The 24444-nt window shown below is 29.1% G+C and overlaps 1 protein-coding gene across 2 annotated transcripts; it reads right to left on the bottom strand.

The window, feature by feature from the left end:
* Nucleotides 1-866: 866 nt before the first annotated feature.
* On the bottom strand, nt 867-21039 carry LOC107449113 (multiple inositol polyphosphate phosphatase 1). Of its 2 annotated transcripts, none has more exons than XM_016064550.5 (9): nt 20845-21039; nt 17578-17773; nt 15363-15497; nt 13927-14037; nt 12376-12516; nt 10972-11039; nt 8818-8935; nt 4739-4943; nt 867-1504 (listed from the first exon to the last, which is right to left on the bottom strand). In XM_016064550.5, the coding sequence occupies exons 1-9, from the start codon at nt 20872-20874 to the stop codon at nt 1138-1140; spliced, it is 1371 nt and encodes a 456-aa protein (XP_015920036.3). In that variant the 5' UTR covers nt 20875-21039; the 3' UTR covers nt 867-1137. The 2 variants fall into 2 exon arrangements, with proteins under 2 accessions (XP_015920036.3, XP_087006335.1); XM_087150209.1 differs by having other exon boundaries at nt 20650-20870.
* Between the last annotated feature and the right edge of the window lie 3405 nt (nt 21040-24444).

Here is a 24444-nt window from a genome sequence, read left to right as displayed (position 1 = left end):
GATATTTAACCATGCTATTTGTATACGGTATCGAAACCGTAAAGGTAAAAAAAGTTTTTTACCGTAAACTTTATGCTTAACTGGATGGACGGACCTTAATCAGTTATTTTACCGTAATTTTAAAAGGGAAATTCTAAATGTGTGTTAAAGTGGTAATATGTTCTATTCTATTTTTATCTACGACAATACATAAAAATATACCGAGGATTAGAAATAATAAATTAATAAGAGTTCTCGAGAAAGGAGAGCATAATACCGATCTAATCTTTAAGCTTAAACAAGACAATTAAGTTAAAATTTAGTTCTGAATAAAAGTTTTAGAAGGATTTTATAGTCTAGTAAATGGACAGAAGTCAACATAAATTATTGCAAAAAATTTCTAAAAAAATTTCTAAAAAATTTTTTTTTCAAAAAACGAGGTCAATTTTGGACGATCATGATAATAACTACTTCATGAATGGTAATATAGCAATGCAAAGCGAAAAAGGAATTTCAATTTTTTAAAATTATATTAAGTTGTTTCAATGCAAAAAACTTGTTACTAGAACTTGTTGCAAAATAATAAAATGCGATATATCATAATTTTTACAGTAATATTCATTTAATTCGAGTTATTCGGTGATTTTACGGCAATAATTACTGTTCGGTAGATAATACTCTCTACGGTATAATATTTTACTTTAAATATTGATTTTACAGAAAAATGGATGATGTGAATGTGTATTCAAAGTGCTGGTACTTTATACAGTAATTTAATCCGGAATTTTTTGCAGTGTTGGCTAATTACTTCAAACTTTGGATTAATATGCAATAACCTTAATCATGGAAAAATTTGCTAGATTTTTTCAAAAACCTTTTAAAACTGATACAAAACCAATTATGTTTATTAACTATAATCCATCACAGTATTTCACATTCTTTTGAAGAACACATTTTTTTTCAAAATATTTTAACTTATTTCCATCTAAACACTTCAATAGTCTCTTCTAAAGAAACAAAACGCATTGTTGCAAAATGGGTTTTTTTTTCTATTTATTGAGAATGCCAAACTTGCAAAATATATATCGTTACGTATCACAATATTAATACGAATATTATTTAGATTGAAGTCTTCAAAAGTTTTAATACACGTGTTAATTATGCTCTACAAACATCACATATTTTTTCCAGATCACAGTTTTCGGCTAGTGGCAGATAGTTATCATAAAATTCTTTTAGAGAGCATAATTTATCATTTTTACATCCATCAATTCTAACTGGCATTTCATTGTGTAAAGTCATGATCTTTAAATCACCATTACAGTCATAAAGCACAAATGCTATGTTTGTGTTGAAGGGTGCAAATGAGCTTGCACGCCATATTCTATTACTTAGAGAGCAAAAGGACTTTGCTGTTAATTTTTTATCATTCCTAGAAATTCCTATAGCTGTAAAAAATCTCGACAAAGCCCCGCTATGACCAAATTGTAAAACTATTTTGCTCATTCTGGTTCTCTCATATGATCTAGAAAGCAAGAATAAATTGCATGAATTAATGATTAAACTAATTAAAGTTTGGTGATAAAAAGTGTACTCCATATTCAAAAGAAATTTGTCATAATATGTAAATAAAAATGCATTAAAAACCTAATATCTGTCTTTAAGGGGTTACAGTACCTTTGCAACAATTTTTTTAAATAAAGGTATAATCATTCATTTTGAGGATGCTTTACATGCTTATTTAACTTATAATCAATAATTTATCTTTAAAAAACAATTAAACTGTTTAAATTTTTTAAAATTTTAAAAAAAGTTGAAAAAATTCAAACTTTTTAAATCCCTAAGGATTTTTTATTTTAACTTATTTTTCAAAAAATTTTTTTTCTTAGTGCTTACAATATTCTTCTTAACAATTTTGTGCATTTATTTATTGATATATCAATTAGAGTATTTTTTATAAAATATTTTGTAAAAAAGTAGAAAAAAAGGGTAAAAATTCCTGTTAAGTATATATAATATGATGTAAAAATTGTAATACCTTATATAATGCTTATTCCATGCACAGTTTAAATAAGTGTATTGTGCTTAAGATAAAAAAGTTTACTTCAAATCTTTATCTTAAATAGAAAAAATTCCTTAGGGATTTAATCAAGATCAAAACACAAAATTATCATTTATGAGAAAAAGCCCTTTAAAGTTTGTCTGCAGAGCAAGATTCTGTATTAGGACAATCTAAAATCATTCATAACTTTTTCAAAAATATAGATAGAGACATAATTTTTTTTCAGTGCATTTGAAATATTCTGAAGTTTTATTATAAGCAATAAAAAAAAATTGGTATTTTTGTCACTTTTTGGGTACTGTGACCCCTTAAATGTGATCTTGAATTACTGTAAAAAGATTCTGTTAAAATGCAGTTCTCTAATTTCCCAACAGAAAATTTCTGTTTTCCATAAGTACAGAAGTTTGCTGCTAATGTACATAGTAACATTTTTTCCGATTAACGAATAAAATCTGCAACCATTGATACAGATTGTAACTGTTGGGTATAAATTTTTTCAGTTTTGGATATGAAAAACTTTAGAATCCAAGCGAAAAATTTATTTGAAGGAGGAATTTGAGGCATTGAAACGAGTGCCGATGGGTTGGAATATTGGTCAAGATGTTGGTCTATTTCTAGACCTCGTTCCTGTTTTTTCGTGTTGGAACTCCTGATCTAATGATGAAAAAAATAATAAAAATTCTGAGATAATTCTTTCAAATGTGAAAGATTTCAAAAATCCCGAAAAATTGAACAATTTAAAAACTAATCAGAATTTTAATCATTTTCCCTATGCAAACCAGAGGGTATACAGCTACTTTCATGCCACATTTCTCTGCCAACCTCGACCTACAAAAAATTTCTTCTGAGAACAAATATTTTCTGTAGTGTTTTGTTACAGGAAATTTCTGTAAACCTGCTTTTTCTGCAGCGTACTGGCAATGTTGCTGGCAGAAATTTTTCTTTATATAATTTATTTACAGTGTACAATTATTTTGTTTGAATAAAATAAGGCAAATTCAAAGAATTTCAGGGGGATATTGGCTCCAACGTAATAATATGTGGATTACTTATAATTTCAGAGTTTTTTCTCACACGTTTATTTACTTACAAAAATATAAATTTTAAGTTTTTATATTTTTAGATGTCAATAAAAAATGAACCTACATAGAAACTGAAGAATATTTGGTATAAAACACTTCAGTGTAAAATAAAAACCTAAAATGTTTCTGAAATATACTTCAATATACCTATAGTATATTTCACAAATGGACAAGCTTCTGATAATTCAACGCAATAAGATTTTTGAAATTATTAAAATATGAGAGTTGCGTCTTACTACGCTTTATTAACATCACAAAAAGATAGCCTCAATTACATTTACTCTACAGCGACTCTATTTAATCTACTATTTACAATTAGATCACAATATAATATACCCAAAATATAAAGCAATGAGATGCCTGCAAGTGACGTAGTGAGGGTATCTCGATCCTGATTGGTTGTTGAAACGTGGCCTTTTTTTACGTTAGCAACTATTCGTTCCATTCTATTTCGAGCCAAACACAGTCAAGAATCAATTCTCAAAAGTGACACATTCTTTCGCGAAGATTCTTTCTCAAATATTTCAATTCTTTCACTATATATTTACACAGACTTAACACAGAGACAGGCACGGAGCCATGCGAAACATAAACAAACCAATTATGTATCGAAGTTGCCCAGGTACACAAAACAAAAATACATGACAATTACATTAAAATACATAAACGAATAATAAATCTAAGTTAAGTAAAAGAAGTAGACGAGAGAGATTTATATTTCAACTAATTCGATGTGTGCACTGTATTTAGTTAAATTGTAGTTAATTAACATTCTAAGTTAAATAGAGAAACTTTGCTCAGCTTTGATACGACTTCTTGCAGATAAAGATTAGCTGGTGCTGACGTCATATGTCGCATGTGAGGATATGGAAGGTCTTCTTCTACTTGAAGAGCAAGTACCCAATTATGTCGTTAAGAATGTATTAAATTATATATATTTTAATTGAAATTTACAAAAAAAAAATAATTATTACACATTACTGAAACAAAAGTGAATAAATATACTGTATATTTGATAAATACATGCGATCTCTGATTACACTGAGAAGAAAATATATTTTTGTTTTTGGATATTTTTGTATCTTTTTGGTTCGGATCGCTTTCTATCTCGGATATTTTCACGTCTCTGATTTCAAATTTGCAATTGGTTTTTCTCTCCGACGTGCAGTTTTATGATAATGGCATTTTTAGTCCATTTTTTGTTGAAATGTACAATTTTAAAGTTGCTATTATTAAAAAGAAATCGCATAAATGTTGCTACTTCTATGAGAGTTTGGGCAGATCATCATGATTAAAATTAAATAAGAACCTATGCCCCGGAATATCGTCATACGTCACTGGGGTCGTTTCTCTATTATTAAATATATATATATATATATATATATATATATTATTAAATATATATATATATATATATATATATATATTATTAAATATATATATATATATATATATATATATATATTATTAAATATATATATATATATATATATATATATATATATATATATATATATATATATATATATATATATATACACAATATCAATATTTCAACATTAATTTTTTTGGTATATAAAAATCATTAAACAGTAAAAATGTTTCTAAGACATACTTGAATAAATCAACAATATATTTTATAATTGGACAAGCTTGCTGATAATTCACCACATTTCCGTAAGATCTCCGATAATACCATTGAATGTCGTCACCATATTCCATAACTTTCAAATCATCATGCGAAAACACAGCACACCATGCATCACTGATGTTGAGAGCATAACCAAAACTGCATGCCGTGTGCATATGTATCATATCATCTAAAAACATATATAATAAATAATTATATATACTCATTTTTCATCCATGTACATTAAATTTACAGAGAGAAAGTTGGAGAATGATACACTGTAAGAAATTTCTAATTAAATTGCGATATAAAGTACATCATCCCTTAGGTACCTCATCCGAAAAATCAATTTTACCGAAAAATCCATTTTTACCCTAAAATATTATTACGCAATTTTTACAGTAATATTTATTCAATTAGAATGATTTAGAAATTTTACGGTAATTATTCCAGCACGGTATATCAGATTTTTTGTCTCGCAGCATGCTCCGGTAAAAATAATTTTTATGGTATGATGCACCTTGAGTACCGATACTTTTTAACGTAATTAAATCCGGAATCCTTTACAGTGTAGGCCACGTATGCAGTATTTGTAAAAAAAAACTTTCTTTCGGCTGAAAATGTTTAGAAAAATATTATCTACCGAAATAGCTAGCGCATTTTTAACGAGAGTAGTCTAAATTTTTTGCATATATTTTACCCAAGAAAAATTTGAATCAATCAAAATAAGCTGAGAAATTTGAAAACTTATGTAAAAAAATATATTTTGAAATTAATACAAATCATATAGCATCGACTTTACTTAACTATATTCATGACTAAAAATGTACAATTGGGTATTTTTCTCTGAATAAAATGAATATTTTTTTAATTGCATTGTTATTTATGTATTTTATTTTCAACTGCCTATTTTTATCAGTCAAAATTTTGCGTTGGTAGAAAGAAATCATCATTTCTAAAAGGTTTATTTGTTACAGATCCAACTGATGCACAAATCATTTAATCTAAAAGTTTTGTCATACAGAAAATCCAATAACGTCAGCAACTGAGACGCGGTGCTCAGTTTTAATATAACTACAATCTAAAATTTTCTGCACTCGAAACAATTTTCCTGCTCAGTGCCTGGCAAAAAGTGTTCCGAAAAAATACATTAAAATGAAATTAAATCTATAAAGCTATCATGACTATAAAATTAAAACGTTATGCTCCTGAAATGTATCTTCAGTTTGAGCCTTGAGAGAGGGTGAGATTTAGGGATTTACCTATAAAATTCGTTTACCGTTGATTTACCATTGCGTGTTCGTTGTCCATGCTTACCAGCACTGATTGAGTGCGGGTGAGGAGTGAGGTTATTTGATACCGTCGGGGTTTAAACATGAGACCTTTGAGACCGTAACATGGTATTATAGCATGAGAGAGTACACCTATTGTTGAGAGTACACCTCAGCCAGAGTGAGTCAGAAGTCTTCGTATAATGATTAATGCAATATGTAGTTTATTGTACCCCAAAATAGTAATAAAAGTAATTTATTCGATGAGACAAAATGTAAAACCCGATTTCCGTTATGAAATATTTTGAAAAAAATGTATTATTAGTTTTATAATTTATTCTAATACTTTTCCTAGAGTCGCGGTGGCTCGGAGGATAGAGAGCTCCCCTCCCAATGAGGTTGCTCGTTGATATGAATTCTGCTCCCGACTCGCACCGACAACAGTGCTAACGTAAAATATCCTCAGTAACAGACGGATCATGGGTTCACCCTATGCATTCGAACTAACAGTGGAAAATTTCGTGGTTTTAATCAGCATGTAAGGCAAATGGGGATTAGTTCAATAAAAAAAGTCGTTCACGAAGTCTAGTTTGTCCCAATGCTTGATCCAAAAGTTATCTTGAATTCTGGGTAGGATTCAAAATTGCAAGACTACGGAGTTAAACATTAATAGTCGTAAGTTCTAGATTCTGTTTGCTGTTCAACTCCAGTTACATTATGTAAAAGCAGTTTTTATCAACAAGGAAAAGCTAAAAAAATTAATAAAATATATTTAATTTCAAAACTGACCAAACACAGAATTGTTTATAAATTTATTAAATATGTAAAATCTTACCTCAAGACTTTAGATTTAGATGATTAAAAATAATAAGATAATAAACAATTCGAAATTTCGAAATGTGTGCCTTGTGTGTATATATATTTATGTATATGTTACGGCCAAAGCCCGAATTCGGGCACATTGCGAATAGGCCGGCCAAATCGCGAAATGGCTAAGAACGCTGTAAATTGGCTGGCCAATGTCCGATCTTTTCTTGATTTCAGGAATTAGCCGGCCAGATAGCGAAGTGGCAGGGGAAGATCAGCCAAAGTTTGAAGAAAAATTTTTGACACGTATTATTGGCTCTGTATAACCATAACTTAACTCTTTAAAAATTACTAGGTACCCGCAGCTAACTGCGTTGGGATGTGGATGTTTGAGACAAAGTAAAAAATTAAATTTTTTAAATTTTGGTTTGAAAACTTGTCTATTTTTGTATATTTTTAAATTAGAAAATTTATATTTTTAAATTAAAAAAGAAAACAAAAGGGGCAATATTAGCAAACTAACTTTTTAATAAAACAAATATTCAAAAATTTTGGTCCCACCGTACCATCCGGTATGTGAAAAAACATACCACTACAGTTTTCTTTTCTGTAAAGTAAAATTATTGCAGAGTAAAATTATTCAGAATTGCAGATGCGCCGCCTACCGGGCATTCTTGAATGAGCACATCTCGTTTTGGCCGGAACCTCGTGGCCGCCTCACGAATTGGCCGGACTTCGGGCTTGACCATAGTATATATATATATATATATATATATATATATATATATATATATATATATATATATATATATATATATATATATATATATATATATATATATATATATATATATATATATATGTAGATATATATATATATATATATATATATATATATATGTAGATATATATATATATGTAGATATATATATATATATATATATTAAATGGGGGCTGTAAATTAATATTTAATTATTTAATGAAAAAAGTCTCGCGAATTATGATAGGAAAGTAGGATTAAAAACAACAATACCAGTTTGATAGCCAGATACTGTCTGAACATTCACACATAACATTCAGTTTAATGATCCGTTAAATTTAAAGGTTCACCATATTAGCAACAATTACTTGCACTGGGCTATTGACTCAGGGTAGAGAGGTATGAAAATATTAGGTAGGCAAGGAGAGAGTGTGCATTAATAGAGGTTGGGCACAAAGAGTAAGGGTTTTCTTGCTACGATTCTATGAGCTCAAATGATGTTCAACCTACCATTTTTAATATCTGCCAACTGATTTTTGAAGCCAATACATGTCTTTAAGGAGATACAGTAGAAATTCAGCGATGTAATGTGAAAAATAAAAGTTAAGGAATGGAAGAAATATAGCAATTATTAAAATATTGTGTTAATTTATGTATGCATTCAAAACTAAGAATTTAGTTTCATAATAAAATTAGGCTCACAAAAGATTTTGAATTCAGTCAACATATTTTATTTTCAAAGTTTCACAAACATATTAAATAAATCCTGAACTATTTATTTTTATTAATTCACTCTACATAAAATAAATGTCACATTTTAATACGGTAAAAAAATATGTATTTTGTACATTTTATTTCCTGTTATAAAATATCTAAACCGGCTAAAAAAGCAAAATTTAGTATATTTTGCACAAAATCCTTAAAACTATGTCTTAACATAAACATTTTAGTTGTGAAATTTGAATCATTGACAAAACATTGACTAGTATCATAGAAGAAATGGAAAGATTTTCTTAAACTAAATTTTTGTAATTTATCAAAGATTGAATATTCGTGTATAATGATATTGTTTTCAATTATTTAATACTGCAACGTGATAAAAACAACTGATAATTGTATTTTAATTATCTAGATACAAAATAAATAAAAGGAAGGAAAATAAACATTGATAAAACAAAATAAGTGTAGAGTAAAGCACACAATAGGATAAAGTGAATTATCTTTACCATTAGTTAGGGTGAATCCAACTCTTTTTGAAGCACTTTCAATCGTTTTCTGCATTAACGAACCATTTAGAAATTCCTTGATTTCCTTCAAATCTAATTTTTGGTTATCACACTTATTCTGCAAAGTAAATTTATCTATTTGTTATTCAGCAACATTTATGTAATTACGTAAAGTATATAAATGTTTTCTTCCGGTAACTTAACTTTCTCTAGCAACAAAATAGTATTGCAATCTATAATATACTGAAAATCTTATGCGTGATCAGAAAACCGAGGTAATTTCTCTTCTCACGTTGGCAATGAAAAGTATATTCGGACTGAGATTATAAGCTGGGCAGAAATGGACAATAAAGGAGAAACGCTCCTTTTTTTAAATCGTGTTCTTTTTTAAATTTACTCAGTTTACCTAAATATTTAAAGTTATTTTGATTTTAATGGTGCTTAGTAAGCAGGATTGAGTATGAAACAGCAAATAAAATGAATATAAATGAATGAATGCAAATAAATTTTAAATGAAACAGCAGAAATACGGCATCAATATTGATCAGCCCGAGATTACAATCTTTCTTGAAATTCTCTTATTCTGTCTCAATCCTAAATTTACAATCGTGCTTGCAGTGAAATGTAAGAATTGTTTCTGTATCCCACCTTTATTCCAGCCACATTGAACAGTCTTGCTCATTGATTCAACTTAAAATGATTTTTAACCCTGAAATACTATCTCCAGTTTTACCTTTTATCCCTTACCTCATTTTTTAGCATTTCATAAGTTTTACAAGTTTGAGAAAGATTAAAGGACTTAAAACTTCTTAAAAAAGCTGAAACTTTGAATTATTAAAGTTAAAATTTTCAAGTTCATATAAAATGAAGAAAATCATAAAATTTAAAGATGTTTTAGAAAATTTGTTAAAAAAAATGCCATTTGTAAAAAGCTAGACTAAAATACTTTAGTATCCAATGAGCAAGCTATGCGAACTCGTTATGCAAGAAAAACTGTAAGGAACTGCACTCCCAGGAGTTGCAAATGGGAGTTTTGCAAACGCAATGAGCAAATGGGAATGTCACTTTTCATATTATAAAACGCTTGTAAGTATGTATAGGGTCACGAAACCAATAAGAATTCTTTCCTCGTGTTAGTAACAAAAAGTGAAGCAAACGGAACAATAAGTTCAAGAGATATGAGAAGTTCATACCGATGCTCATGTAAACAGACAAACTGTCTTATTTTTATTTTCATTGTGCTTATTGTTTTACGTAAGTTACACGATAATTATAAGCTATACTGTTATGATGTGCTATATTTTTGTTTTTTAGATGATCTATAATTTTTAATGATGTGCTGAAAATATTAATTTTACTTCGAGAGAAAGAGAGAGCAATTGTAATGAAGCTGCAGAAGGACATAAGCAACGGAGATTTCCCCAGAAACTGCTAAGAGAGAGTCTTTTATATGCAAGTCTTTCTAGTGTGAGATATTTTCAATTCTGACACTGTAACTCCAAACTCTAAAGTTTGTATTTGTTGTTGTTGTTACTATGCCACTTTCCAATACCAGCAAGCCTGTTATAGGAAATTTTAGCGAATTCTTAAGGCAGAGGTTTCGCTAAATGTTTTACAGTGGCACCATCTATGGCCATGAACATGACTTCAGCGTGAATATGTTACAGCTTGTTTAACAGGTAGGTCTCAATCATTCTCCATTCATTCCTCTGCAGATCGTAATTTTGACCTGAACCAGAGAAAGATCAATTTCCAATTCAGTTGCCCCAGAGGTATTCATTTGGACTTGGAGGACTTTGTGACCCCGTCAGATTTAACATGCCCCAGTCACCGTCTAATACGAGGGAAATCTTCGGCTGATGGGACTCGAATTCAGGATCTTATGAACACGAGCCCAACTTCCTGCCAACCAGGCTATCCCGGCCCTCTTATTTTTGGTCTAAAGAAAAATTCTATACTATTTCAAAGTAACCAATTTTTAAGCTACTTATGATCAGCTTCATCAATAAAATCTAATTTTTTGCTTTTATTTAGAAAAAAAGTTGCTCCTATTTTTTTGTTCGTAGTTGTCTTTTTTTTCCTCTCATTTTCCTGCCTTTTACTTTTACGATTTTTTTACTTTTTAAATTCTGTAATTGACAAAATGAAACTTACCATCATTTTTTTACACTCTTTATTAAATCTTATAAGTTTCTGGTTAATCTTCCCTTTCACTTTTTCATCTGTAAAAGAAAGAATTAAGCAATAAGTTGAACAAACTCACAAGATCTATATTTAACGTTCTTCAAAATATCAGTAGTTGTAAATGTTTATTTTTTATATTATTTGTACTCTTCCAAAATATAATTCAAAACAAATAGGGAAGTACTATTTTCTTCTTTGCAGAAGATAAGGAATTTAGCCTTACTTAAAGCGGGCGCGAATTTGATTCTAACTGGAAAAATATGTTTTTTACTGTTCTATAAAAATATAGCTAGAACCTAATATAGCGAAATATTGATATTACTGAAATAATTCTTTGTTATTTTTACAAAAAAACAATTTATAACATTTTTGAAAGAGTTTATTAATCAATTTAGGTCTTCAAACAAAACTGTTGTATTCCACTTGTTCTTTAGTCCAAATACTTTTAATCTGTATCGTGACTAATTTCATAAATTGCAACATATGCTATGTCAAACATTCTTATGTGTAATTTCGATACTAATTACTTTTTAATATTGATAATTATTTTTTATACTAATAAGGATTTTATTTATCTACTTCTTAAATATCCTCATTCGCTTCAAAAAATATGAAAATGGTAATAAGAATCTTTTTTGAAGCCAATGAAATGTGTAATAATGTATATTTTTAATATGAATGTATAATAATCTATACATAAGTATATATTTTTGCTACAGTTTCTTCTAATAATTTAATTTCCGTGAATATCATTAAACAAAGCCTGTGAATTTTTAACACATCATGATATTAATCTAAAGTATCTAAATTAAATATTTAAAAACGATACCGGAATATTGCTTGTGTAAAATAGTTTTATTGATATTAAGTTGTGAAATTTAGGAATAACTCTTCACCATTTTATCTTTTTGTATATCAAAAATACATTTTACATATATATTCACTAAGAAGAGAAATAATTATTTAAACAGTAATAAATGTATGAAAGTAGGATAGTTTTCAAATTTTATTTTATGTGTGATTTTTTTCATGAATACAGTGATTCTACTACTATTTACTATTGCCTGTAATTAATGTTACTACTTTTAATTACTACTTGCAATTACTTATAATTACCACTTCCACTTGCAGTTACTATTATTACTCACTACTACTTACAATTATTATTACTGCTGACTACTGCTTACAATTATTATAATTACTGACTACTACTTACAATTACTATATTTACTTACTTCTACTTGCAATTATTACTTCAAATTACAGAAACTGCTAATTCTAGCTACTATTTTCAAATAGTACTGTTATTTACTACTTCTCATAAGTACTAATTTCTACTACTAACAATTACTACTACTTAAAACTGCTAGTTACAATCTTGTTCTGTAAACAATCCTCGACTAAAATTTTGGGCAGTATCTCTCGTTCTTTCTTCTTCCGTATATTCGATAATAAATCTTCCTGGAGAGTACTTCATTCCTAAAATCTCAGGAAACCTTTGTCGCAATCGTTCACCTGCAATATAAAAAATATTACTTAAATTTAGAACTCAATTAAAACGTAAGTTAACTGAATGGTTTATTGAAAATTCTAAACAAGATAGCAATTGAAGTCAGAGGGGTAATGCTGCAATTGTTTTCTAAAGGTGCTCTTTAGAACTGTTTCCATGTAGATACTTCAATTAAAAATTTTGCCTACTGGGTAATAACCCAATACATGAAATTTTTTATTTACTTTCTGGAAATCTTGATGATTTAACCTCAGGCACATTAAGAAAACGCCCTGCTGAATTATTTAAAATGTGGCTTATCATTAAATCAGCATTTTCAAAGAAAGTAGATGAAAATTCAATGGATTATTCAGATTAATTATTGTAATTCGAAAACCCCGACTTTTCATCAACTTTTTTAAAAAGATTTATGAGAAATTATTATATTAATTATTGTTACAAACATTAAGATAAACTTCATGTAAAATGAAAAAAAGGGCTGGAAAATTAGCCGAGACTATGTAAACTCAATTATTATAAGTTGCACGTTATATTTTATTTATTGCGTTTCCATGCAGATCAATAAAGAGGTTTTTTGTTCATTCAATTTTTTTAAAATTATTTTTTTTAATTCTTTTTCATATTAGGAGTCATTAAATCTTTAAAAAAATGCGCCTTTTTTTCTTTAAATACGTTAGAAGCACAATCATAAACAAAATAAACACGTGGTTTAAGATGACTTTAGAAATGCTAATTCAGTGGCATAGCACTGATCCATGCGACATTCGCATGGATGCCTTAACTTGCAAAAAATAATTAAACATTAAAGAATGAGCGATGATATCTTAAACAGAATCATTCACAATCTTATTTATGGCAACGACTCTAATGTTGACTCTAGTGCGAAAGAATCATTTTTCAAAAGTTTTTCGCTTATGAGAAAGTTAAAATTTTTAAATGATTTGTCGGATAGGGAGCTAAAACTGCTCCTCATAGACGAAATTCAAATTTTAGAACCCTAGCACCAACGGTTTTGAAGTTATTAATGAATCAAAATAGTAACAAGGATAGATCAAATACTGAATAAACAAACTAGAAAAGTTGAAAAAAATCGACATAATCTACACAATATAATTACACAATATAAAAATAAAAAATAAAAATTTATTTCTAAATTAATAGGAGGCTTTAATTTTAGGATTCCTCTCGCAGTTAAAATTTAAACATAATTATAATCACTAAAAATGGCTTGGACATTGCAAAATAAATAAACATTTCGTTCAACATTCAGGACTATTATTTTTAGCATAAAAAAACTGCATGTCTGAGAATTACATTTTTTTTTTTCTACATTAAAATTAAAATTAGCTTTGTTTTTCTGTAACTTTGTTATTTGTAAATTTAGAAACTACATATTTTTGAAATGAAACTATTACCAAGCTCTTCTGCTTCTGCCGCACCTGTAGCAGAAAGTCTTAGTTCATCTTCCACAGCCAGTGTAGGTGACCAGTCCATTAATTTGTTAATGTCATCTTGGCACATTTTAGCTGATAAAATAAAAAGTAAATAGGTACAGAAATTCTACTTCAATAAATAACGCTTATATATATCTATAAATTTCATCACAAACAACGAAGAAAACACTTTTCAAGAACCAACTTCCCTTTCTTTCGAAGCATTATATATTAATTTCGTGTGTTAGTTAACTAGTTTTGAATTTTCATTACATTGAATGTAAAGTTAAAGGACATACGTGTCATAATTATTTATATGGATTCAAAAGATATTACATTTTCACGGTAATGAAATCAATAGGTGTTATGGAGTTATAAACTGATTTTGACGAAAAAAAACTAAAAAGTATCACTGGAGTGTTTCAGTGTCGTTAGGCGCGTTTTTACCTACAGAAAACAAATCTTCCTCAGAAGTAAGAAACTAAATAAATATTACTTGTTTATCTAATACTTTTGGATCAAATTTCAAAATTATTTTTTCGATGATACTTTAAATGTTTTAAAATTTAATTGTTTCTTCGTGATACTCACAAAGTTATAGGATTATTTTTGGCTTTCATAGTATGTACAATATTCTAAATAGCTCAAAATTATAATGCAAAATCTTAATATCAGCAGCATTTTCACTATTACGAATGTAATGGTTACCAGTTTGTGCAGAAGGCAGTCAAGTATATTAACCCACTGGCGGTTTAGCAAATTGAAGAAATCGGGAGAATTTTTCTCCCTAATGCACTATTTCCTTATCTAATAACATGGAAAAACCGGTTTCGCTCTGCGGAAAAAATACGATTTTTTTTTTTTTTTTTTTTTTTTTTTTTTTTTTTTTTTTTTTTTTTTGCAGAACAGTCAATGGGTTAGGTACCCACACTATTTGAAATTCCGGATCAAAATACGGCATAAGTATCGGCATTCAGTGTGCCGGTATTTTTTACCATAAAATCTAATTTTACCGAAACATGTTATGGAACAAAAAATCTGACGATATAATAATATGCATTAAAATGGATTTTACGGCTGATGCGCCCAAATTACCTGTACTTTATACTGTAAGTTGATCGGGAATTTTTTACAGTGTGTATTAACCACACACTACAATTACTAAGCCATCACTGGAACCAATAATATTTTTTTCAAATTATTATGGCACCCTAAAACAGGTAACATAAAAATCGAAGTACCTTCTGTTGGACTAGAACATTTTAAAATGCTATTAACAACAGCAAAAAAATGGTTCTTGATCTAATGCCATTATGAATATTGCTGAAATTTTTACGAAACTCTCTTCCGAAGAAAATTTTTAATATATAATTATTTTTTAAATTACATAAATATTTCATTTAAACTCATAAATATACCTTGGCCGTTTTGATAAGAAGAGATGATTTTTTCTTTTAAAATTGGCAAACGCTCATTAATGTACTCAATGCAGTCCTTTCCTGGATATCTTGTAGCGTGTCTATTCAGTAAATAAAATACTTTTGGGGTACAACCTAGAGCAAAAAAATAAATTAGCTTTTTATGTATTTAAATATTGTATTATCAGCATCTTTTTAACATCAAATATGTGAAAAGTGACTATGAAGCTAGTCTTTTTGGTTTAGAAATAAATAGTGATAAGACCAAATATATGATAATGGATTGTAAGGGAATGGATATGGACACAGAACTACAAATCAATGAAATGACAAAATTTGAAAGAGTTAGAGAATTTAAGTACTTGGGCTCAGTTGTCACTGAAAACAATGATATTATGCCAGAGATCAAGCAAAGACTAAATGCTGGAAATCGCAGTTATTTTGCACTTAAGAAATTGCTAACTTCAAAAGTAATAACGAGGAAAACAAAGCTTCAGGTTTAAAAACGATAATCAGACCAACCGTTATCTATGGATCAGAGACGTGGACTCCAACCCAGAAACAAGAAAAATGCTGATTACCTGGGAGAGAAAAATTCTTGGAACTATTTTTGGACCTGTCAAAGAGGGTGATCTGTGGAGAAGGCGATACAATTTTGAAATTGCAAGACTATTTAAAGAAAAAGATATAATAAATTATGTAAAGGCAAAGAGAATTCAATGGCTAGGACTCCTTGAGAGAATGGAGGAAAACGGAGGCACTAAGAAGATATTCAAGGGGCAGTGCCAGGGCCAGGGCCAAAGGAAAAGAGGAAGGCTGGCCAAGAGATGGTTAGACGAGGTGGAAGAAGACCTTAAGACTCTAAAAGTTCGAAACTGGAAACAAAGAGCTACAGACAGGCGACTTTGGAGGAAAATTGTTAGTGAGGCCATAGTCCAACATGGACTGTAATGCCAGGGAGTTAGTTGGACTATCAAATACTTTTAAACAGGTTCTTACAAACTTAGTTATTATAAGTTTCTACATAATGATATCAGGTATATTTATAATCTGCCTTGTATACGTAGCGTAAAACCGCTAAAGCCTTGTATACGTAGCATAAGCAGCGGCAAGCCGCCTTTTTGTAACTGCAACTCTTTTGCAACCGCAACTCTCAATACAGAAATACGGAGTTTCTATTCTTAAACGTTACTATATATTGATTAATATTTTTATATTCTTGACGATAACTTAGATACTCTCTATTTATTCCTTTTAATTCTTTTCCCTGAAATTACATATTTCGCTTTCATTTCATTCAGGGAAAATAATACCTTATATATAAATTAAAACTTTCTCGTTTCATATTTTATAATCTGCTACAACTACACAATTACTAAGACAAAAGACGATATCAATTTTATTAATAAGTACTAATGTTAATAACATATCTTTAAAGAGGAAAATACTTGACATAATCATCAGTTTATTGAAATGGACACATTATTCTTTTATTAAATAAGACAAAAGGAAGCAAATAAATTATGGTTTATTCTGCTATTAATGGATATTTCTTTGAAAAATCGCATTCAAATTCTGATTATTAAAGGTAAAAAACTCATTTTGCACAGTTCCGAAATTTTACAGTAATGTATGAAATATTTAAAATAATAAAAATAAAAAAAACTAAGAATTCAAATAGGAATTAGATCACCTTAATAAAACGTAAAATTTTTGAATTTATTCAGTTGAAAAATATTTTATATGTTACATTAGTTTATTTTCAATTCCAGTAGCAAAAAAACTCAAATATTTAAATGCAATTAAAATCTATTTTTAAATATTTTTAATAAAAAAATTGTTTAAGCTAAAAACAATATTTGTAGTTTATTTTCATTTCTTTTATGTGAATATATTTAATGTAATTAACCACTATTGATAATTAACCACTAATTTGAAAATAAAAGACGAAACATATTTGCTCTACTTACTTAATAAAATATATCATGTAAAATTTGAAACAAACGAATAAATACATTAATTTAATGGATAATTAAATAATTATAACGATTGAAAAATAAATAATTATAACAAATAAAATAAATTATCCTTAATGTTAGACATAATAATACTATTAAAAAAATTTAAACTAAATTATCGTTTAATTGCTGAGATGTCATTGAATCTTTTTACTTGATAAACGGGATTTCAGATCTTGGATAAAATTTTAACTAACCTTTTAAGTCATATGTTTTTGTATAATCTTTATGTACTGCAGGATATGCTGTTTCTGAACCATAATTCCTGTATGGATTAGGATCAGAAGAATGGCAGGTAAGTCCTCCATCTAAGTTCACACAATTATAAAGAGGTGCTGGATTTGATTCAGAACAATGTAATTTCAGAAGTATAATAAATATTGAGATAAGTACCTAAATAAAAAAGATATTCATCGTTACGTCGTAAAAATAAATTAAAAATTTATATTATTTTATATAAAATTTAAGAGCGCAGGAAATAAACAGAAATTAAAATATTTAAAATAAATTTTAATTTACTTTACAAAATGTACTTTCGTCTTCATTAACATACATCCTTAAAAAAGTTAACCTCTAAACATTTCATGGAATCAAAATATCACAAATAATCAAACAATTGCAGAGAATTTAGTAAAGTCAATAAAAAATAATACAATAAAAGGATAAACTCAACAGTCTAAATAGAAGTTGGGTTTTTTGTCTCAGTGTGGTGCTGAAACCCTTTGGGTAAGTATTGAAATTTTGAATTGCATTTAAGAAAAAGCGCATCGCCTTTTTGTATACTTTACTTATAAAGTGAAAAGTCTTTGTACATTTCTCTGCTGTTTCAGCTAAACTGAGTTAATTATCTTAAACCTGTTAGTAAAGAGCTCGATTTTTAACCTCAAGATGATATCCATCTTACATTGCGAGGGCATTGCTTTTTTCGATGACGTTACGCAGCGTTGTTAATGAAAAACGCAGCGGAAGTTTCATTACTTTAGCATGGGCTGTCTGTTAAATAATGATTTCCAATTATTTATTTTAATTATTTATTATTTTAATTACTTATTTATTTTAAACCAATCAGTATAATTCGGTTAATTAAGCGCCAATTTCACCAACTACTTTTTTTTCTTTTCTTCTTGGCTTTATCAGGGGTGCGTAGTACTTGAACAAACAATTCATTATTTAGGCATTTTATTATTAAATAAAATCAACTAAGCTTAAAATCGAAAAAGTTCTTGAGCACTTCCCTTTTCATAAAATGAATCATTTAATAAAAAAATATTGCAAGTTACTTAATTTTGTCATAACTATGCAATAAAGCAGGGGAAATTAATGCATTTGAATTTTTCTTATCGTTGTGGAACCCACACTTCCTGAAGCTAGTGTGGTTTCACCCCTTCCAGAAAAACTACCCACACTTCCTGAAGGAAAAAATGTTTCTTAGACTTATTCCTAAAAAATGATAATCTTTTTATCTAAATGTAGTTTTTTCATAGGAAATAAATTTTTAATGATGCTAATAGAATTTGGTTCTGAATAATGGATAAATAAAGAGATTTTAGGCAAAGAATTAATATAAAAAAACTCATTAAAGATTTTAAAAAAAACGGTTGTATGACGTAAGCTGAATGGAAAATTCAAGCTTTTTACAATGTGTCAACGGCACTTGTTAGGCTTATTGCAGTTACCCTTTTAAGCTCATTGCAAGGTGGCTTCGGCATAGAACCGCATTAAACATTGAAGCATGTATGAGTGTTCTTGTAGAATCTCGTAAAATCTCATCGTTACTTGGTTTTATTTCAATTGGACTTCTTGTATTTGTTCTAGGTAATAACCATTGAAGAAATTATAGTTTAAGACATAAGTATTTTTCTCTTCTCTTTCCTTTTTTTGTAATCTGAAGGGTGATTATAAAATAATGGGATACCTGCAGGAGATGTAATGTAGGTATCTCGATCCTGATTGGTTGTAGATACGTGGCATTTGTTTACGTTAGCAACTGTTCCTTCCATTCTATTTTGAGTATGCCAAGTGACAATTCTCTTAAGTGAGACATACTATATTCTGTTACAAAGATTATTTCGCAAAGATTTTAATTCTTTCACTTTATATTTCCAATTTAACACAAAGATAGGCTCGAAACCATGTAGAACGAAACGAAAATAAGTATGCATCGAAGTTGCCAGGTCTATATATCTCGGTTACAATATATCTCGGTTACAATAAAATACATAAACAAATAATGCGCAGACGAAAAAGAATTATATTTCAACAAATTCGATATGCTATATGGCACTGTATTTAATTAACTTCACTTTAATTAACAATTTCACTCACAAAAAGAAACTTAGCTCAACTTTAAATTGCCATTTTGATTACAAACGATTGGCTGGCACTAACGTCATAGGTCACACGTGTGGGTACAAGTGATCTTCTTCTTCTTAAATTGCAAGTACCCAATTATCCAATGATGAGATGATTATCTAATGATAGATTTAATAGCCCCTTTATGCTTTCTATAAATTCGATACATCAGCATGAGATTGCACTTCTCGAAAAACTTGCAGAATATTTGCCACAATCTAGTTTTTAAAGCCGACCGGACTGTGCTATGGCCAAAGAGCTGACCTCACATCAGAAAGGTCCTGAGTTCAAATCCTGGACAAGGCATAGATGTTCCTTCATTCCCTGCACTATCTATTCTTATTGTGAGAGCAACGTTGGCCCACCTAATATGGTGCCCCTGAAACAGGGGCCAACAATTAAAACAGGGGACAACAAGTGCCAATTATATAGTTTATTATATAGTTTAATTGTATAGTTGAAGTTAGAGTGTCAATCATGTAGTTTAAAAATATATAATTTTAAAGATTGATCCAACAACCCAATCAGAACAACTCATTGCAAGCAGCTAGCAATCTTTATTTAATTTGACCATGAATTCTTTAATAACTAAATATACAATTACTTATTAATGTGACTAATTAACATTTATTTAACACAATTATAAATATTATGAGTAGCAACTAAAACATTGTGTTTGTCTCACATGTATCCATAATTTCTTTATATTGTATAATTAAAAGTACAAAATCATCTTCTACAGAAGCTTTTTTTAAACTTCATTTTATTAACATTCAAGACGGCGTAATCAGGAGTAAATTAGTAAACTAAACAGCCGTTAAGAAAACCAAACAGCCAGAAGGTAGCGTCTGATGTCAATAACTACAAAACAATAAAGGTTATCAAACAAACAAGCAGCCTTCAGTAAACCATCATACCTGCACTACTGAAACTAATTTTCCCATACAATTTCAGATTATCAGTAAATTAAAAATGATATTATGTAGGTACTAACTATCAGAAAATTTATTAGATTATCTAATAAAAATTAGAGCTTAGACTAACTAGCCACTAATAAGTATGAAAATGCTTTTAAAGTTTATAATCCTGCCATAAATATTAAGTCATACTACCTGCCATCCGAATTTTGATTTTATACTCATCTTCCTCTTTTGAGTGAAAACGTTAATCGCAGTTGATGTATAGAATAAATATTAGATTGATAAGGAAAGCATCACCTCTACCAATAATTTTTAAAATGTGAGAATATTTTCACCTGGTGTAATACTTATCACTGTTTTTGAAATGTGATCTTTCTTTCACTTTATAAAATTATTGGAAAATGGGCGAAAGTTATTCGCAAACACAAGGATTGTGCAGATTGAAAAATATTTTTTGTTTTTTAATTAATTTGTCCGATAACGTATTATAACATAGTTTAATTAGAAACGTGTAAATTTTATCACAGTATTACTGGTTCGCTTTCATAAAAAGGCATAATTTTATGGTCAAAGTATTTAGAATATTGTCTGTCCTTTTTTAACTTATAAATATTTCATATTTGCTTAATTTTTATAAAAATTTGCTATTTTCTTTCAAATTAAAATTTCCATCGAAATATGCTATCAAATAAAAAGTAATATAATATTGTAGTTAAACAAATAAATCTAGAGGAAAAATAACTTTGACTATATTTGAAATCAAATATATTTATCACACTGTGTATCTGTCTGGCGTCAACTTACTGTTTGGGGCTAAGCGCCTTTCGATTTAATGTAATCCGTTTGTTTTTATTATTCTGCTGAAATCAAAACAAGCGCATGCCTGCTATGCTCTGTTGGTGCTTGAGTTCATAAATTTTTTAATTACATTTATTATTTAAATAAAATTTTGTTATCATTTATATAGTTCATTATTATAAATTAACTGATTCATTTCCTTAGAGAAAATTATGACTCAGCTATAAATGGATCTAACTATGTCAAACTCACATTGAAAGATATTATGCCTCTTTGATTGCATAAGTTATTATTTCTTTTTTAAATAATACAATTTTGTTTAATCAATTTTCATTTTAATAAAATTTTGTTGTGGCAAACAGATTTATAAATGCACTCAAGAACTGATCAAATTCAATCGTCCGGCACATTATTATACTAATTTTTGTATAGCATAAGAGGTGCCAGCGTCTTCCCCAAACTAAATCACTGAAATGATTCATTTGTTCCATTTTGAAGACGCGGTTTGTGCTAATGATTTCACATCCCTAAAAATTGTCTGATACACAGAAGAGGACAAAATATCAGTAGGTCTGTTGCTGTTGGTTTTGCAGTGAGACCGGAAGCAGCCAATTTGTAAAAATGGGTAGCCATAAAAATACTTTTATAATTATTCGAAACTTCAGTTTTGTTAGCTTTAAAAATTTAGTATTATATGCGCCCAAGTTACTGGGTATCCAATGACCAACTATTTGAAAAAATCAATTAAAGACAAATGGAAATGTCAGATATTTTTAGTTTGCTGTTTTCGCTTAGGGATTTATTTTTAATAAGCCTCAATATCAATATCAAAGTTCATCTAGATATCGCGCTGCTGACAGAACAAAATATGAAACAATATTTTAGTTTGCATGTTACACCATTGTGTTATTTTATTTTCCTCAAGATGCATCACGTAGTAGCTGCAAATAATGGTTATTTCAAAAATATTGTTCTATAGTTTTTCTCAGACAGTAACGTCATTTTAGAAGAAAATTGGAATTCGGTGAGATTGAATTATCTGGTTTTCTCAGTAGAACGCTTTTAACTATACATTTCTATTTTCCCCCATTTTTTATTCATTGTTTTTTTTTTGTTTGTTTTTTTTTAAATCATATGTAGATTTTTAATGACCTGATATTTCCTTTTTTTTTAACGGCAGGCACTGAACTTTCGTTTTTCACCTCGAAAGTTGCCGGAAGTGTTGCTCATTTAGCGTTACCTAGTGGGCACTTGTGAACCTAAATGAAGGTGAGCAACATTACCCACGCCACTGAGCAACAAATACCCGTTTATAGGGTGGGCCACATTCGCACATCACTCAACAGAGAACAACACACAGAGAGGGAAACATCCATGTTCTGAGCGGGATTCGAACCCGCAGCCACTGGCTTCACAGTCAGGCACACTGACAGCTCGGCCTCCTGGCCGGCACCCGGCATTTCTAGTCACCCTGTTATGGGCAAATATGTTTTAAAAGCTATTTAGCCATTTATGACTCGAAAAAGCCAAACTTATTTACAAGAATTTCTCTACTTTATTAAAAATGGCATAAATTTCGAGAAGTATTATTAAAAAAACTACATTAGTAGTCCTTTGTATATTCATTTCCTTTTATGGGAATTCTGTTGCATCAAAATAATGTTTTGACAATTTTTTTAAATGGTTGTACTTAATTATTTCAAGACAAAAATTCTCAAAACTACTTCCACCATCTTGAAAATGTATTTATCATTTATAATAGCTAAAAAAAGTGCCCTAAAAGACAGAAATCATAATCTTTCATAGCAAGAAAACAGATTTCTCTTTTGGGATTACTACTCATCAATTTTATTGAAAACATCCTTCACATCTTACTTCTACTGTTCGTAAAAGGTCAACGGAAGTACTAATTTGATGAATAATTCATTAATTAGCACTGTGGGAATATATTCTGTGGTTAAAGTGTTATTTTAGTTTTTACTCATGGTATAAATAAATAACCAAAACACGAAAATTAAAAAAAAATTTACGTGATTCAGGCATATATTCTGAAAGCTAAACTCATTTATAAGATAGATTAATTAATAAGATAAACTAATTCCTAAAGTAAAAAAAAAGCTCATTTATAAGGTAGCTTTAATAGTGTCATTTGCAAAAAAGATCTCAGTAAAAAGGTTCTTTTTTTTTAACAGCGTAAACGCCTGTGTTTATTACTTTATCATTTACTGTTATTTTTCATTTTATCATTATATAATTAATGAAACAACTTCTATGAATAGTTAAAATCAAACTCTTCTGAAACGATTGAGTCATTTATTTGTTTTGCTTTACCTTTTGTTATAGTATATTGCATTTGGCATTTTTTCATCTGTTTTTTTTATTAAAAGTTTGAATTGGGCTCTTCTCTCCAACCTCAGCAATGGTTGTGAGGGTGAAAACCAGTTTCAAGAATTTATGCTACGCTTCCCTAAATTTTGCTTTTTCCCTTACCCACAGGGATCACACCAAACCATGGAGGCCTGGTTTACATTATGTCTACGGAAGCTGCTCTTCTTCCCCTATGTATGATCTATGCTAAAAGTGCCAAGTTGTTGTCGTGCAGTGAATGTCGTTCCATTGTGGTATGCCTGAAAATAATAGTTGTCCCAAAATATGCAGAAGATTAGAATTAAATAGATCAATAATTTGAATGAAACAGTCTTTTTTTCCTCAATTATATAGATTTTTTATTCAAACCTAAAGTACATAGGATATGGTTATGTATGGAATCGGGAAAATTGAGCTTATCGGGAAAATTATTTCCACGGCTTTTCTGGCATATGCTCACTCGTTTATTAAAATTTTCCATGACAATTTTTCATGAAGTTGGCTAAATTTCGTAGATGCTACGTTGAATTTTTACCTTCAATGCATGGTTTGGACGTGGGAGTTCGTAGGCATACAATTATAACTTCAGTTAACCTCTTCTTAACAGCTTGCGATCGGGGAATGTCG

The sequence above is a fragment of the Parasteatoda tepidariorum genome, chromosome 8 (genome assembly GCF_982258835.1).
Source record: "Parasteatoda tepidariorum strain Cologne lab strain chromosome 8, Ptep-v5.0, whole genome shotgun sequence".
Lineage (NCBI taxonomy): Eukaryota > Metazoa > Arthropoda > Arachnida > Araneae > Theridiidae > Parasteatoda > Parasteatoda tepidariorum.
The sequence above is the reverse complement of the archived record's forward strand: the minus strand, read 5'-3'. Positions and strand labels throughout refer to the sequence as shown.